The sequence below is a fragment of the Telmatherina bonti genome (genome assembly GCF_933228915.1).
Source record: "Telmatherina bonti genome assembly, chromosome: 5".
NCBI classification, from domain to species: Eukaryota; Metazoa; Chordata; class Actinopteri; order Atheriniformes; family Telmatherinidae; genus Telmatherina; species Telmatherina bonti.
In genome coordinates, this window is record NC_136623.1 from 13792178 (window position 1) to 13807431 (window position 15254).

Consider the following 15254-nt stretch of genomic DNA (forward strand, 5'->3'; position numbering starts at 1 on the left):
TTTATTTATTCCAGGAATAAATTCTTTTGCCCGGCTGGTTTACATGCATGGTGTTTACAATGTTATTTAAGATATTTTGCTCACGAGTATGCCAAATTGAGGTTATCTCTAAAGCATATGTTTTCTCTTGGTCTGTTTCCACATAGAGTACTTCTTTGGCTTGGGAAATTTGGATTTTGTCCCTAATTTTTAACACTGGAGTCCCTCTGCAGGGCCCTAAAGCCAAGAGCAGCAGTGATGGCAGGGACCCATGTTAGTCTTTTTTTTAAACCTCCTGCAAAGGCTGAGGAAAATGTTGAACAACATTCAAAGTCACTTAGGAATTACAAGATATTTCAAGAACACATCAAGTGTGGCCAATAATTCCAATTTTAGGGGCAAAAGGAGGGAAGTTGTCTTAAGAAAAAAAAAACAACAAAGCAAAACAAGACTTTTGCAGAGTTCTGCACATTAATACTGGTCCAAATCTCGCTTGGGTTTGTCAAGCAAAGAAGTGTTAAAATTGAGGTAAATTTTTTTTTGATATAGCTCCATAAAAGAGAAGAGGTTGTACTATCAAGTATAATAGGAATATCTAAATGTGTATTAAAGAATAGCAGAAATAATGTTCTTTTTGACTATTTTGTTCAAGAAAAGCACAGAGAATCAAACAAAATATAATGTCTGAGTTGATGCTTCTAATCTTTTTTTTTTTTTCATCATGTCATCTTTAATCTGGATAAAGTCTTGCTCAGATGGGATTTCTCAGTCAGACTATAACCAGATGGAGGTCAGTTGTCAAACATGAATCCATATGTGGGAATTCTTGATTTGGAATAAAAAAAAACAAACAAAAAAACCAAAAAAACCTGGCAGATGCCTGCATGACAGAGTCAGTCCCAAACCTGGACCAGAATCTGTGCCACAAGGTCATGTAACTGCTTAACCTCTTCACACAGCAGCAACCTTCAGAGACTAGACCAGGCGGGTTAATTAGCCGTTACCAAGCTGAGGTCAGTGTCAGTCCAGGCTGGAGTCTGTCTGCTGGAGCTGCTGTAGCAGATAACGTAGCATCTCCTGAAATATCTCCATGCTATAAACGTCTCAAACTGGGGCGGTTTAATAAAAGTGGACAAATAAAATACATATCAACTCAGACACGGACAAAACAGTCTTTTTTTGTGAGGCAGAGTGGAGATATCTTCTCATTTCTATATGTGAGATGTATTTTGTGTTGACTCCCTGTAAGGTGACATGCTGTTATTGGCCAACTGCATGGGACTTCTTCCTCTTTACTCTTTGCACTTCTTATTTTCCTCTTGGTTTTCCACTTTTCTATATGTAAATAACCTTCAGCCGAAACTTGATCCATTCTGTGAACAAATTGCTATCTGCTGGATGCAGTGATGAGGGGAGCTGCTTCAGGAGCATCTATGGTAATTCTCTCCCTGGTGGTTCCTTTGTTCTCGCCGTTTTCTCGTCGTCTCTTGTTGTCCCTCCTTGTAGGTATCTCGTTAGAAGAAAAGGTGGCAGGGAGCGCAATCAGGCTCTCCTTTCAACGTGTCCGCATGAAGCCTTGCCTCATCAAACAAAATGAGTGCGCCCTCGCTGCGCTTCACTGGGAATTTTCAATACCACTGGTTATGAAGTATTAATAGCACTCTTCCTGACAAGTCAGATCCCCCTTTCTCTCTCTCTCTCCTCCCTGTTTGCTGCTCCTTTCATTGTCTATCACTCTTTCTTTGTTTCTCCTTTCAAACTGTCTCCTTTTCCATCCCATTTTGATCCCCCCCCCCCCATCACCTTTATACTGTCTCTCCCTCGCCAGTTTAAATTTGTCAGTTCCTGTTCAGCTTTTATTTTCTTCATTATTTCCTTATACTCTTCTTGCTTTGTGTCACACGAGAGGAGAAACTTTACTGTTTCCAACACATCCTAAAACTGCTGTACATCTGCTATCCTATGCTTTCTTTTATCCACTGCTACTCCTAACGGTACTATTAATGGCAGTTTATAAAGAAGCGGCCCAAGTTAAAGAGTTGGTTTCTTGATTTTTTAGGTAAACTACACTAAAAACTAAATCCCTTTTAATTTGAATTTACCTGCTTTTCTTGTATGTTTAGATTCACCTGATTTTTCTAGACACTTACGTTTTTTCTTATCGTTTTCTTTTCTCATTGAAACGTAATCTAGTGACCAACAGGTTTTCACTGGTCTGTATAAATGGTGTATTGTGAATTAATGCAGATGAATCTATCAATACGCTAGAGACCCCCCCCCCCCCCCATCCTCCTCCTCCAGAAAACTATCAACCTCAATTTACAGATGTTTTATCTGAAGACAAAAAAAAAGTAATTTTCTTCGACAGAATTCAAGAGTATTTGTTTGTCTTTGTGGTAATATCATTATCTGCGTCTGTTATTTTAATTTTCGTGTTTGTGATACATTCATTATGTTTCTTTATTCTAAATTGTTATGGTCTTTAATTTCTCATAATCCATCTACTAAATCATTTTCCCATTTCTTCAACTCATTCCATCCGTGTTAAGTACTTTCCCCTTCTCTGTACTTGTCTATCCAACTTTGTCTTTTCCGCTTTCTGCATTTGCACTTTATCTTTCAAATGCTTGTTTTGTCCACTCCCCAAAAGAAAACATGGAATCCTTAATTTCTATAAGTAATTTGAATTATCTGTGGTGTGAACATTGAAGACCACTTTAAAATGGTGTGACTATGCCAACAGAAAACCAAACTGTTTTATTATGTTAACAATATTCTCTAACTGGAGTGAAAATGACAAGATACTGTTAAAGTTTTTCTCTAGAATTATTCAACTTATAAGAAAAGAAACACAGATAATATTTGATACAAAATGTAATTTATTCTGAACTTTGTTTTGAAATCCACAGTATGCATGTAAAGTATGTGCTGTAAAAAACAGGAAGTGTTGCTTGGTAGGTTATGAAGGGGATTTTGTAATGGAGGGATTTGAGTTTAAGAAGGGCCTGGAACTTAAAATCTTTAAAGAAAATCTCACTAAGTTTTGAAAGATTATTTAATCCTTGTCTTTAAACTTCTAACGTCCAACTTTTTTGCTGTTGAAACTAAAAATGCTTCCTGGGTCTTTGCATTGCTGTCTTCTTACATTACATGGCACCCTTTGCTCTCCTTCAGGTCCCTCTACTTTACTTGTCGAACATGCTGAAATATAACTTGTCCATTTCTGCTTTCAACACCATCACTCCTTTTGCAGGTCACCTTTCGGGTCTTTTAAAGTTTCACAAGATGAGATCAAAGTACCTGGTAGATTTGCCTTCGAACCGGTATACTTTCTCACTCCAGTCATCAAGGTCAGGGGATTGAATTTGTCCAAGTACTGTCGTCGGGAGAATACCTGTCAGGAGGCGGAAAGGAGAACACACAAAAAAAAGTTAAAAAATGTATTAACCAGAGGAATTAGTTTTGAGCACAACGATTCCCTGCGGTACAACACAAATATTAAAAGTGAAAGGAAGCATATGGAAGCTTCTTTAAGGAGATAAGGTGATGGGCCGTGCCGTATTGGCAGGCACGGTCATGGTACGACAGCACAGCAGGAGGATGTGCTCACAGAATCACTTTCACTGTGTTTTTCCTCTCCGCTCACAAAAAGCTAAACACAGTGCTGTAATCTCTTTAGCCATGAAATCAGCTACTTTTAAAAAGCCCTCCTGTTTATGTGCCCGCCAAGCCTTGGAGTTAAGCTGGAGTTAATTGTTTGCTTCATGGCTTGTTGTAGAGGTACGTGATGGATTCGTATTAGCAGGTTAATGTACTTTCATGTGGAAAGGCCCCAGAGAGGGAATCCATTTAAAATGCATTACAGAAAACTTTAGTTTTTCCAGCAAATTACAGCAGGCAGACAGATGGTATGAAATGCTAAATAAGTGATGCGGGCTGCAACGGGAGGCTGTGAGCAGTCGACTGTGACAAGTACAGCCTTAGCGAGGTGGGAGGAACACAAGCAGACCTGAAGGTTCAAGAAGCCCATCTGTTATCAGAAAGACACCAGTCTGAAGACCAATTGGGACAATCAATTGTGAGTGAATGACAAATGTTTTCTTCTCTTTCTACAAGAAGCAAAAGACTGCCCCTGAGCAGGGCAACTTAACTCCAACTTCTTAGCTTGAGGGGAAAGTATTGGGAGACTCTTGGACAATAAATGTGACCATGTGCAACATCGTAATGACTTAAAATCCTACAGGAACACTAAGAAAAATCATGAAATCAAAAAGAACCTTGTTTGGAAGGTGTGATAAGAAAAAGGGTGAAGAAAAAGGCATCATAAGCTTACTACTTCACGTACACTGTTCACGTTGATCCTTGCTAAATGCAGGAAAGGTCTGGAATCCGTTTTTTGCAAGTATTGCTTAAATTGAAATGGAGGAAGTCTTATGGTTCACAAATTACTGCCACTTGCAAATTATAGATAAATTTAGGTATCCTCCAGGCATGCTTATGTTTTATATGCCATTTGTTCTGTTGGGAGAAATGAGTCACAATAAGTGAGACCATCAAATTTTTGCAAATCGTAGCTTTCAAGTTGTAACCAAGACTCCTGTTCAATGTTGATGTCCAAAATTAGCCAGTTTCTTACATAAGGTGTTTTTCAAGAGCGGCAATATCATAGAAAAGTGGAAAAACAAAAATTTAAACAGTCTGACTTTACCTTTTTAGCCAACAGTGTACTATTTTGCCAGATTTTCTGAAAACTGCTTTGGCTTAACACCTATGAGTTGCATTTTGGAAAGCCACCAGGCTATTTGGAAATGTTATATATTATTTGACTCTTTCTGGTATTTATGTCAGTACTGTGGACAACCCAGCTGAACTCATCATACCTGTGACAAAAAAAACCAATACAGAACAACCAACAAACAAACAAAAAAAAACATTCCTAAGTGTCTCATGTTTATACCCTGATGAATAACAGTTCTTTGATAGAGTGTAATCTACACAATACACATTGTGTAACTATAACTATTACTAATCTGAATAAATGCAGACAGTAACTTAACACATTCTTTTGTACTGTCCAATCTTGGGATGACAATTACAGTCAGTCAACAATGGACCATTGAGTTCTTAATGAACTAGACTGGACTGTTATTTGTGAAACATAAAGTGGGATTACCTAGCAACAAACTAACTTTCTAATTAACAAAGAACAATAAACACAAAAACTTACCTTCATAACTGTAAACAATAAAGTTAGTATGTCCAGACAAGTGGGGGTGGTCATTCCTGTCACCGATAACAACTGTCAGCGTGCTGGTTGAGCTCATTGGAGGAGAGCCGCTGTCAATCATCAGAATTGGGAGGCGGTATTCCTTCTGGCGCTCACGATCAAAGGTGCGGAGGGTGGTAATGGCTGCACTGCCGTTTCTAAAGTCTGTCAGATTAAAGTTGGTGGCGTCTGATGTGAGCATGAGGAGCCGGATGGAAAATGGACCGCCGTTGGTGGAGGTGTCGTGGTCTATGGCATGGAGAAGCAGGGAGGTTTCATTCATTCGGACTGCCTGTGGAGCTGCCATGTTCTCCCAAACAACAGGCTTGTAGGGGGCCTCAAACTCTGGGCCATTGTCGTTAATGTCAAGTACGGTCACCATTACGATGGCTGTACCAGTAAGGGATGGACTGCCAGCATCTGTCGCAAGCACCATAATCCTGTGCTGAGAGATTTTCTCTCTGTCCAGTGAATCAGCCACCACAACCCAACCTGACTGGTCCACCAGGAACTGACTGTAAGGGTCTGAGTCTTTGGCTATACTGTAAGAAAAGCGACCATTCTGGTCCGAGTCCAGATCAGACGCTGTGACCTGAGCAACAATTGTCCCCACTGGGACATCTTCTGACATGGCCGGTGACTCGTAAAACTGTGGGAAGAAGACAGGAGCATGATCGTTGGAGTCTTCCACCTGAACAAGACAGTGAGCCAGGCTGAAAAAATCTGCATCTTCAGCCTTCAGAGTCAGATTGAATGTCCTCTCATTGGGTTTCTCAAAGTCGACCTTCTTCTTAAGTTTTATTACACCACGTCGGTTCAGTTTGTCTGTTTCCACAAAGAACTTCCTGTCCTCATCTCCACCTACGATGCTGAAGGTCACAACGGCATTCTCGCCCTCATCCCCATCAGTCGCAGAAACTACAAGCACTTCACTATTCACCTCTAGATCTTCAGTAACCTGACGAAAACAAAGATGTACAAGATGAATAGAAACTAGTGTTGGTGTTGGGATAAAATAATCAAAATGTCCTCAAACCAGGTTCACTCACCTGAGTAGTGTAGACCCTCTGTGTAAAAATAGGTGGGTGGTCATTCACATCTGAAACCATAATAGTGGCTGTTCCTGTCCCTGACAGACCTCCTCCATCACGAGCCTCCACCACTACCAGATATCGGTCTTCTGACTCCCGGTCCAGTGAACGCAGAACTGTATAAATAGTCCCTGTAGAGGCGTTTATGGAGAAGAGGTTGAGGTTGATCTCATTGCGAATGTTCTTGATGATGCTGTAGGTAAGCATGGCGTTCCTGCCCTCATTGGGGTCGTCTAGGTCCATCGCACGCATTTCCATGATGGAAGTGTCAGCAGGTGAGTTTTCAGGCACTTGGCCAATAAAACAGCCATCTACTTCCATAGCTGGGCACGGGAAAAATGGGGCGTTGTCATTGATGTCTCTGACTTCTAACAGTACGTCAGCGAATCCTGTAAGTCCTGAGCCTCCTTCGTCTGTGGCAAGAACAAGGAATCTCCAAGCATGACGCTCCTCGCGGTCCAGGCGACGTTGAGCGTAGATTCTCCCAGTGCGCTCATCAATGGTGAACTCGCCGCCTGCACCCTGTCCATGAAGGGAGTAGCGGAGGGCAGTCTGATCAGCTTCCTGATCAGGATCTGTCGCTGACACCTGCACACAGGAAACACAGAGAAAAATTAAACCCGTGAAATCTCTCCAGCAACAAGTCACCCCCTGCTGAGTCTCTTTGTGTTTCCAACAAAATTACAACCGATGACACTTTGAAGACAACTTCAAAAAGTTGACTATGAAACACAATTTATATTTGTGCAAGAGGACAGCTCACCCGGGATGTAGGGAACAGTAGTTTACATGTTTATAGTAGTATGTACTTTTGCTTATTTAGGCAAAGCAAGGCAGGTTTATTAGTATAACACATTTCATATACAAGACAATTCTTTGTGCTTTACATAAAAACACTAAAACATTACAACAAGGTGCAGAGAGCAATAAAAACAAACAAATGAAATGTTTAAAACAAAACAAAAGTGAATAAATGAATAGAGAGGGAATAAAAATGCTTCAGAATGACAGTGTGAAATGAACAATTACTTTGATAAAAGGCAGCAAATAAAAAAGGTGTTAATCTTGATTTAAAACAGCTGAGAGTTTCAGCAAACCTGCCGTTTTGTGGGAGTTTGTTCCACAAGTGAGGAGCATAAAAACTGAATGCTGCCTGTCTGTGTTTGGTTCTTACTCTGGGAACAGAATGTAGACCTTTTCCTGATGACCTCAGAGATCTGGTTGGTTCATGACAAACCAGAAGATCCTGAATGTAAACTAATAGCAGGATTTTGAAGTCAGTTCTTTTACAGACAAGAAGCCAGTATAAAAGATCTTAGGACTGGACTTATATGATCCACTTTCTTGGTCTTAGTCAGGACTCGAGCAACAGCATTTTAGACTAGGTCTGATGGACTTTTTAGGGAGACCTGTAAGGACAGCAGTGCAGTAGTCTAATCTACTAAAGATAAATGCATGAACAAGTTTTTCTAAATCCCGCTGAGACATCAGTCCTTTAATCCTCGATATGTTCTTTAAGTGATAAAAGGCAACTTCACAACTGTCTTATGTGACTTTTAAAATTCAGTTCCTAGTCCATCCCTACATCTCTACAGCTTTGCCATAAGTTTTTAACGTATCTGTCTGACCTGATTGTTGACTTTTAATCTTTCTTCCATAGCTCTGAAGACTATTATTTCAGCTTTTTCTTCATTAAACTGAAGGGAGTTCTGGCGCATCCAGTCTTTAATTTGATCAATGTGTTTGATCAGATTTTGGATTGGACTGTAGTCTCCTGGTGAGATGGTTATGTAGATTTGTGTGTCATCAGCATAACTACGGCAAAATATTTAGTTGTTTTTCACTATTTGAGTGGGAAAAGTGGGAGCATGTAGTAATGTAATTAGGATCTGAGCTATATGAAGTATAGCTCAGGCCCGAATGTTATCCAAATGTTTCTTATTTGTAATTGTAATGTAGTTCATTTTTTGATACAATCCACCAAAAAGATAATCAGAAAATCCAAAAACAAAAATGAAAAGGAGAAAAAAGAAGAAAAACATGTAAAGAGAACTGTGCCTTTTTACATGACAATATGATCTAAAATAAATAAATATACAATATTAAAAAATACTAAATGAAAATAAACATGGAAAACAAAGAAAGGCTTATCTGGCCTCTCACTGCTACCTGACAAGGTTTGCATCACTTTAAAACCTTCACAACCCAATGGAAGAACCATTACCACATATATTTACTCAATAATAAAACCAAACAAAAAACAATGTACATTTTTGCCGGTCTGCACTTCCTTCATGTCACACGACCACTAAAACAGTAAGTGAGAATGAGCCCTCTCTCTGACAGAGGCAACCCTGAATTTACATGCTGATTCGGGTGAAACAAGAGGTTGACACAGTTTAAAAGTGAACACATAGACACAAAGACACACATCTAAATACAATAGAGACAGACATTTACTGAAGCTCCAGATGTGCCCATTGTTGGGTTTGGTGGACCCCCCCCCCTTGATAAAACTGGCTAAAGCTTCGGTGGGACAGATGTAGTTGTAGTTAGACACATGAGAGTTGCATGATAACACAAAGTGACAACATCAGCATCCAATGAGCAAAATCTGTGTTCATAAACAGAAACTAACTGTACTCAATGGATGTATATCTCAGCAATATCTGTGCTTAAAACCCCCTAATCAAGAGTGCAGCATTGCCTTATAATCACAGAGGAGAGTCATTCTTGAAAGCAGAGGGAGAGTCAGAAGGTTTTAATCCCAAAATACAGCTGAATTTATTCATCCAGATTTGGTTTGGGAATTTACTGACAGAAATTCTCATGTATTCACCCAGTGCAACCTTTATTGCAAGCTTATAAATCTGTTTTTGATGGCACTGATCTGGATTCTGACTGATTTTCAGTGGAAACCCAAATGTTTTCATCACTGCGGAATTCACCAAATAAATCTGAAGGAAGACATTTTGTGCAGATAAAAGACTTCCTTTCAGTGTTGCCTTCAAGAAAAAGTGTGAGCATACATTCATTTGATACATATTTTGAGTTATTATCAGTATCATCAGACTGAGATCAAGATTTGGCAAGTGGGGGGCCATGCTCCTGATGAGATGACAGATATTTTCCCAGTACGAAATGGCAGTCAGGACACCTCTGGCTAGCACATGGAGGTCGCTGTTCCCCCAAGGACATGCCTCCCATGACCACTGCTGGCCCTCTGCCAAACCAGTCATACTGGAGGATGTTGCAGGCAGCAGAACATTCTTCAATGTGTCTCTTACATCTGTCACATGTGAACCTGTTCTCATCCGTGAAGAGCACAGGGTCCTACAGACAAATCCAACAATCCTGGCATTTTCTGGTATAAGCCATCCAGGTTGCATGGTGTTTAGCTGGAAGCACAGGGGCCCTACTTCTGTACATTGGGCCCTCATTCCACCCTCATGAGGTTTGTTTCTGACAGTTTAAGCAAAAACCTGCACCAGTGACCTGTTGGAGGTTATTTTGTAGGGTCCTCCTACAACCACCTCCACGTAGATTGGTTTGTCTCCCAGTATCTCCTCCATGCATTCGACACTGCTGGGAGACACAGCAAACCTTCTTGCCACAGCATGCATTGTTTTACCATTCTGGATGAGATGCAGAGCCTGAGGAACTTCTATAGGTTGCAGACACCACTTCATGTTGCTTATCGTGGTGAAATCAGCCAACAAGGGAAAAAGCTCTGTGGCCACCACACGCAGGGCCATTCCTTCATAGCGGTTGTCTTCTAAATTGCTTCTCATTTCCACCTGTTGACTGCTCCATTTGTACAACAGCAGGTGGAATTGCTTCAAAATAAGTGTTGCACCCTGACAGCTTGGTATCCCAGCAGTGTGAGTGACTTTAAGTTACACGGTAATGATTATGTTATTACCTTTACACACTTCTTTTTTTTTGTTAACATTGCGTATGAACACAAACACATGTGTAATAGTAATTTTAAATATCAATTAGCTCTTTGGGTAAAAAAGTACTCAAAATCCCATCAAAAAAACAATTTCTACTCTATCAGACAAGAACTGCAAAAAAAGGTAGCTTTTTGTTTTTACACTTGCTGTGGAAAGCTGTTCAAAGGAGACAAGTTGATGTTTCATTTCAAGTCAATAACATTTTTCTTCTTAATAAAAAAAAAAAAAGTTCTTTTTGTTCCTTAAAAAAAAAAACCAAACAAAAAAACAGCTTTCTTATCAAAACCGTTAAATTGCTTTTTCATTATGTAGAAATGTCAAGCCCAGCAACAAGAACATGCAGCAGGGAGCTGATTGCAGCAGCTGCCCCTGCACCCAGGGACTCCACAACACAGGAATAAACATTTCTCTGTTGCTTTGTCCTGTTTGCTTAATTAACCTGCCTTCCTGCTATCTCTCTGAACAAGGGGACAAGAGCAGCGACAACGAGACGAGCTCTCACATCTGTCACCGAGACACACAATGCAATTAAAAGTTAATAGGCGCCGACAAAAGCAAGAAAAAGTACACTCTTTTGCTCTTTTTTCTTCTCTTTTCTCACCAGAGGGTTTGTTTACAGAAGCCTTTGAAGTCCCCTCTTTCCTTCCGCAGCCACCACCCCCGTGTTGGCTCTTTCCTTTCCCTGACAAAGTGATGCAGGTACACAATATTGAAGATGAGCGGCTGTGGCACCATAGAGGAGGCTGTCGCACAGGTGAAGTCAAGAAATATTCATTTCAAATTACATTTTCTCCTCTGTTCACGATCTTCTGAATTGTATTAGTTCATAGCGCTGAGAGCAGTGTGCGTTGAGGGAGGGCTCGTCTGCTGTTCGCCAGAAATACTATTGAGAGCGTTGGAGAGGAACCAAACGCACATCAAATCAATTCCAGCAGGCGAAGGGAAGCAGGCCCAGGTTGAGGACTCGGTGACACTTGCCTCTCTGACAGAGATTACTTTCCTGCCCTTCTCGATGCTCTTCCACCTTTTTAATCTGATTTAACTTGGCGGCACATGCAAATTACTGTGAATTACCGGAGACAGGTGTGACGAAAGGTGGATGAAAGCCACTGAAGAAAGAGGTCATCTCTGACTTTTCAGAGGCAACTTTTCAGATGGGAGCCATTTCCTGTCAGGAGGTTTTGTCTGTGTTAAACCTCGGTGCATCTTTTAACTGTTATTGTGTTAAACAGTGTTATACATGTGTGGTGTATTAGTATGGGGACACTGGATCTCTGCTGAGGTATCGCTCCAGGCGAATTCACCTCTACGTTTCAAGCGTAGCTAATACGGTTAGATTTGTCTGCATTAAACCTGATATATTTTCACACATTGTTCAAATAAACTTTGACATTTTAACAATGAACTCCTTTATTTTGAGGGTGCTATCTGAAGGTGCTACTCCCTCAGGTTTACATACTTATGCTGTTCATCTGGATTGGCTGGAAATATGATCAACGGTTAAAGTTAAAAGGTTTAGCTTAACAGTTAAAAGTACTATGCTCTTAATCCATCAAGTTAAACACTTTGTGTGTCTGTGTACACAATACAGGGTCATAGAGCGGCTTGAGCTTATACCAGCATGTACTGAGAAAAAAGCAAGAGTTTGCTTTTGCCACATAATCAAAAAGCAATGAACAATAAAGTATTTTAACTAGTACTACTAATATTCTTAAAATTGAGAGTAACAGCATTACTGTTGCTGTGGTCTTTTGAAAAATTAAACGTTCGTGCATTTATTCATTCATTCTCCATACTGCTTCATTTAATTCAGGATCACAGTGGAACTGGAGCCTATCCCAGCAATTAGCAGGCGAGAGACACTTTGGACTGGTTGCGGGTTCATCGCAGCATTTTACAGATTGAATGTAAAATTAAGTGAATCATGTAAATACCAATGATTTATTTTCTATGCAGAGGATGTGAAGTTGACAATTAAATCAATTCGTTAAGACACCATATTCTAGGCCTGAAGGCATCTTTTGCATGCAAGGACCTTGAATTTAGCATTTCTTTACTCAGACTGCACAGTTAGCCACTAAATGAATCTATTTCCACAAACCATATTTGCGTAAAATGGGATTTAAGCACCATACTGGATTATTAAGCTCATGTGGCATTCATTGTTGTGACTGAATTACTCTCTCTGAGCTCCATATTCTTTTTACTCTTTTTTTCCCTTCTCCACGTTTGCCTTTCTCACTAGATCTGGTCAGACTTTTAGCTCAAGGACATCTGATCTAACCAGGCAGGTAATGGTAGAGCAGCCCTTACAAGATGGCACTCACTTCCAAGGATGCAACATGGTGTGATGGAGCTTCACATTTTCTGTTGCTGCTGCTTTTTGTTGCTACAGATAACGGCTGTTCAATGGTTTGCTGTGAAACTGCTCGCTGGTTGGGACCAAATGCAAATCTGGCAGGAGTGGGTGAGACATTTCTGTGCAGGGCTTGGTGGGTTTTAAAACTTGATCATGCCTTTTATGATTGAGAAAGACAAATAACAAATCTTTCTGATAATCTTTCTTTGACCAGTCAGTGGGTTGATTGATGCTATCAAGACTGAATGTGCAATCAGGTAGCATTCTGGTAAAAATTCAAGTGAAATGACAACCTTTCCCCTGGTGAAGTCAATCCAATGCATTTGATACAAATCTCAAACAAATACACGTACTAACCTCTAGGATGAACACAGGAAGCTGCGTGAGCTCCTCCATCACAGTGGCGAGATACTCGGTCTGACTGAACACCGGCGCCTCATCGTTGCGGTTAACCACCTGAACCACCACCAGTGTCTCGTTCTCCCACTTGCCATCGGAGGCGACCAGCCGGAGCTCGTAACGCTGTTCCATCTCATAGTCCAGTGGCTGAGCCACAAATATGGTGCCCACCTCTGGCTCCACGTCAAAGGTCCCCATGATGTTTCCCGAGGTGATCTGGTATCGCAGCTTAGCGTTGGCACCTGGATGGAAGAAATGGAGTTCTGGTTATGTTTCATACACTTTCACCAGTTCTACAAGTTCACACATTGCTTTTACAGTAAACAAAGAGAACCCCTAAACAAACTTTTCTTTGTTATGGAGCCAAATTCAGTTGGTGTGTTTGCTGTATTTTGCCATTTTATAAAAAAAAAAATAGTTGATACAAAAATTAACATTATTTTAGAATAAATGTGATTGCTGATGTAACAGTAATGACTAACAAACACAGGTTTTTGAAGCTGTTTTTTGTAGAACTGTTGCAAAGTGCAATCACCGCATATGTGGGATGGGGAACACAGCTCATTTTCATGATTACTTATCTCAGATGTGTGTTGTGCATATACTGTAAAAATCAGCAATTTGTTTGGAAAAGTTCCTGATTGAATGAGTGGATTTTTTTATCATGTAAAAAAACTCCACAGGGTGAGTAAATCTGGAAAATCTGAAAGAAACATTTCTTTATCACCTTGATTAGCCACAATTTCTCCTCTGTCTGACACAATCTTTAGATCACAACACACATAATGTGTCTCCTTTCTCATGCAGCTGCTGTCCCATATACTATGATTCACCAGAGATCAAAGTGTCACCCATGAGGTGTATAAAAAATCCTTACAGTCATCAGTGTTGGAAAACCACTTTGTCCCTCTGGGGACCAAGGGTATTTTAGAGAAATAAACCTGACTTTTCTTTAGTTTAAATACTAATAAACACCATCTTTCAATGCCCCATAATGTCCTATACCTTGTTTTTTTTTTTTTTTTTTTTTTTTTAAAATTTTGAATTGAAATATCATAAACTGCTATGTAAATGAGGCTCCTTTGCTTGAAATAATGAGCATTATAATTTCGAAGCATGACTAAAGGTACTGAAGGGGACTGAAGCACCGCAGCTTTCTGAAATCACTGTGAGCTGCACACACTGTATCTGTTACCAAGTTATACATCTGTTACGATGCCATCATGTCGTTTATGTTGTAATAAACTACTTGAGTAATGCAAATGTTTGTTTGAGTAAATCCGCATGGTATGCGTGCGTAAAAGCTGTTGTTTTCATAATTTATCGACCTTGTAAATACAGAAGGCAGCTATCTGACTGCTAATGACACCGATGCATAGTGATTGACACTGTTTGGAGGCGTTTCCTGAGGCATCGTCGGCTCTGATTGGACAAACACGTGTCATGCGCCAAAGGCTCTGATTGGAACACCTATTTTGACACAACACTGTATCACTTGTGAATGGGCTGCAGTGATGCCGGAACTACTGTCTGAAAGCCCGGAGTCTCCCAATTAAGAGGGAAAAAATGTAAGTTTCTACCTTTTATGGTTTGACAGCTATGCTCGATTAAACACAACATGGTCCCTGGCATCGCCGACGATGCCGGTGTCCCCAGAGTGTTAACAAGAGTTAGTTTTTCACTTGGAAAGAATAAGAATTTTCAGAATGAATGTTGCATCTTACTTCACCATAACTCCACTCAATCCTCATAGATGCAAATATTTTCAGCTCTCTGCTCATTTGTTTTGTTAACACATGGTTTAAACAATGAACTTGAATGAGTATCAAGCACGGCTGCACGGTGGCGTAGTGGTTAGCAATGTGGCCTCACATCAGGGGTTACCTGGCCAAAATATGAGAGTTGAAAGTTTTTTTTATTATATAATGACTAATTAAAAAAAAAAAAAAAAAAAAAAAAAAAGCATATGACAAATGGTTCAAAACAAGTGAGTAAAAGCATAAACGTATCTCTAATCCTACCAAATAATTATACTAGAACAATTTGGCTTTTGCAATATGTCTTCATTCTGTCATAATCTAGAAGATTAAAATAATCAGTTATAGTGATGGAGTAATGCAGTAATAATAACAATAATAATAATTTTACTGCAAATTAGTTTAACAAATTTTACAAAAGATTTCTGAAAACCAGAAAAAGAAAAG

At 39.9% G+C, this 15254-nt stretch overlaps 1 protein-coding gene across 1 annotated transcript in view; it reads right to left on the bottom strand.

Annotated features, from left to right (window-relative positions):
* LOC306756605 (neural-cadherin) overlaps nt 1–15254 on the bottom strand; it is a gene marked incomplete at both ends in the record, with an annotated part of 153665 nt that overhangs the window by 15295 nt on the left and 123116 nt on the right. The window contains 4 exons of the mRNA XM_079241404.1: nt 3280–3373; nt 5207–6203; nt 6295–6924; nt 13009–13292. Coding sequence (XP_079097530.1) covers nt 3280–3373; nt 5207–6203; nt 6295–6924; nt 13009–13292 — 2005 coding nt within the window. The remainder of the gene's footprint in view (nt 1–3279; nt 3374–5206; nt 6204–6294; nt 6925–13008; nt 13293–15254) is intronic.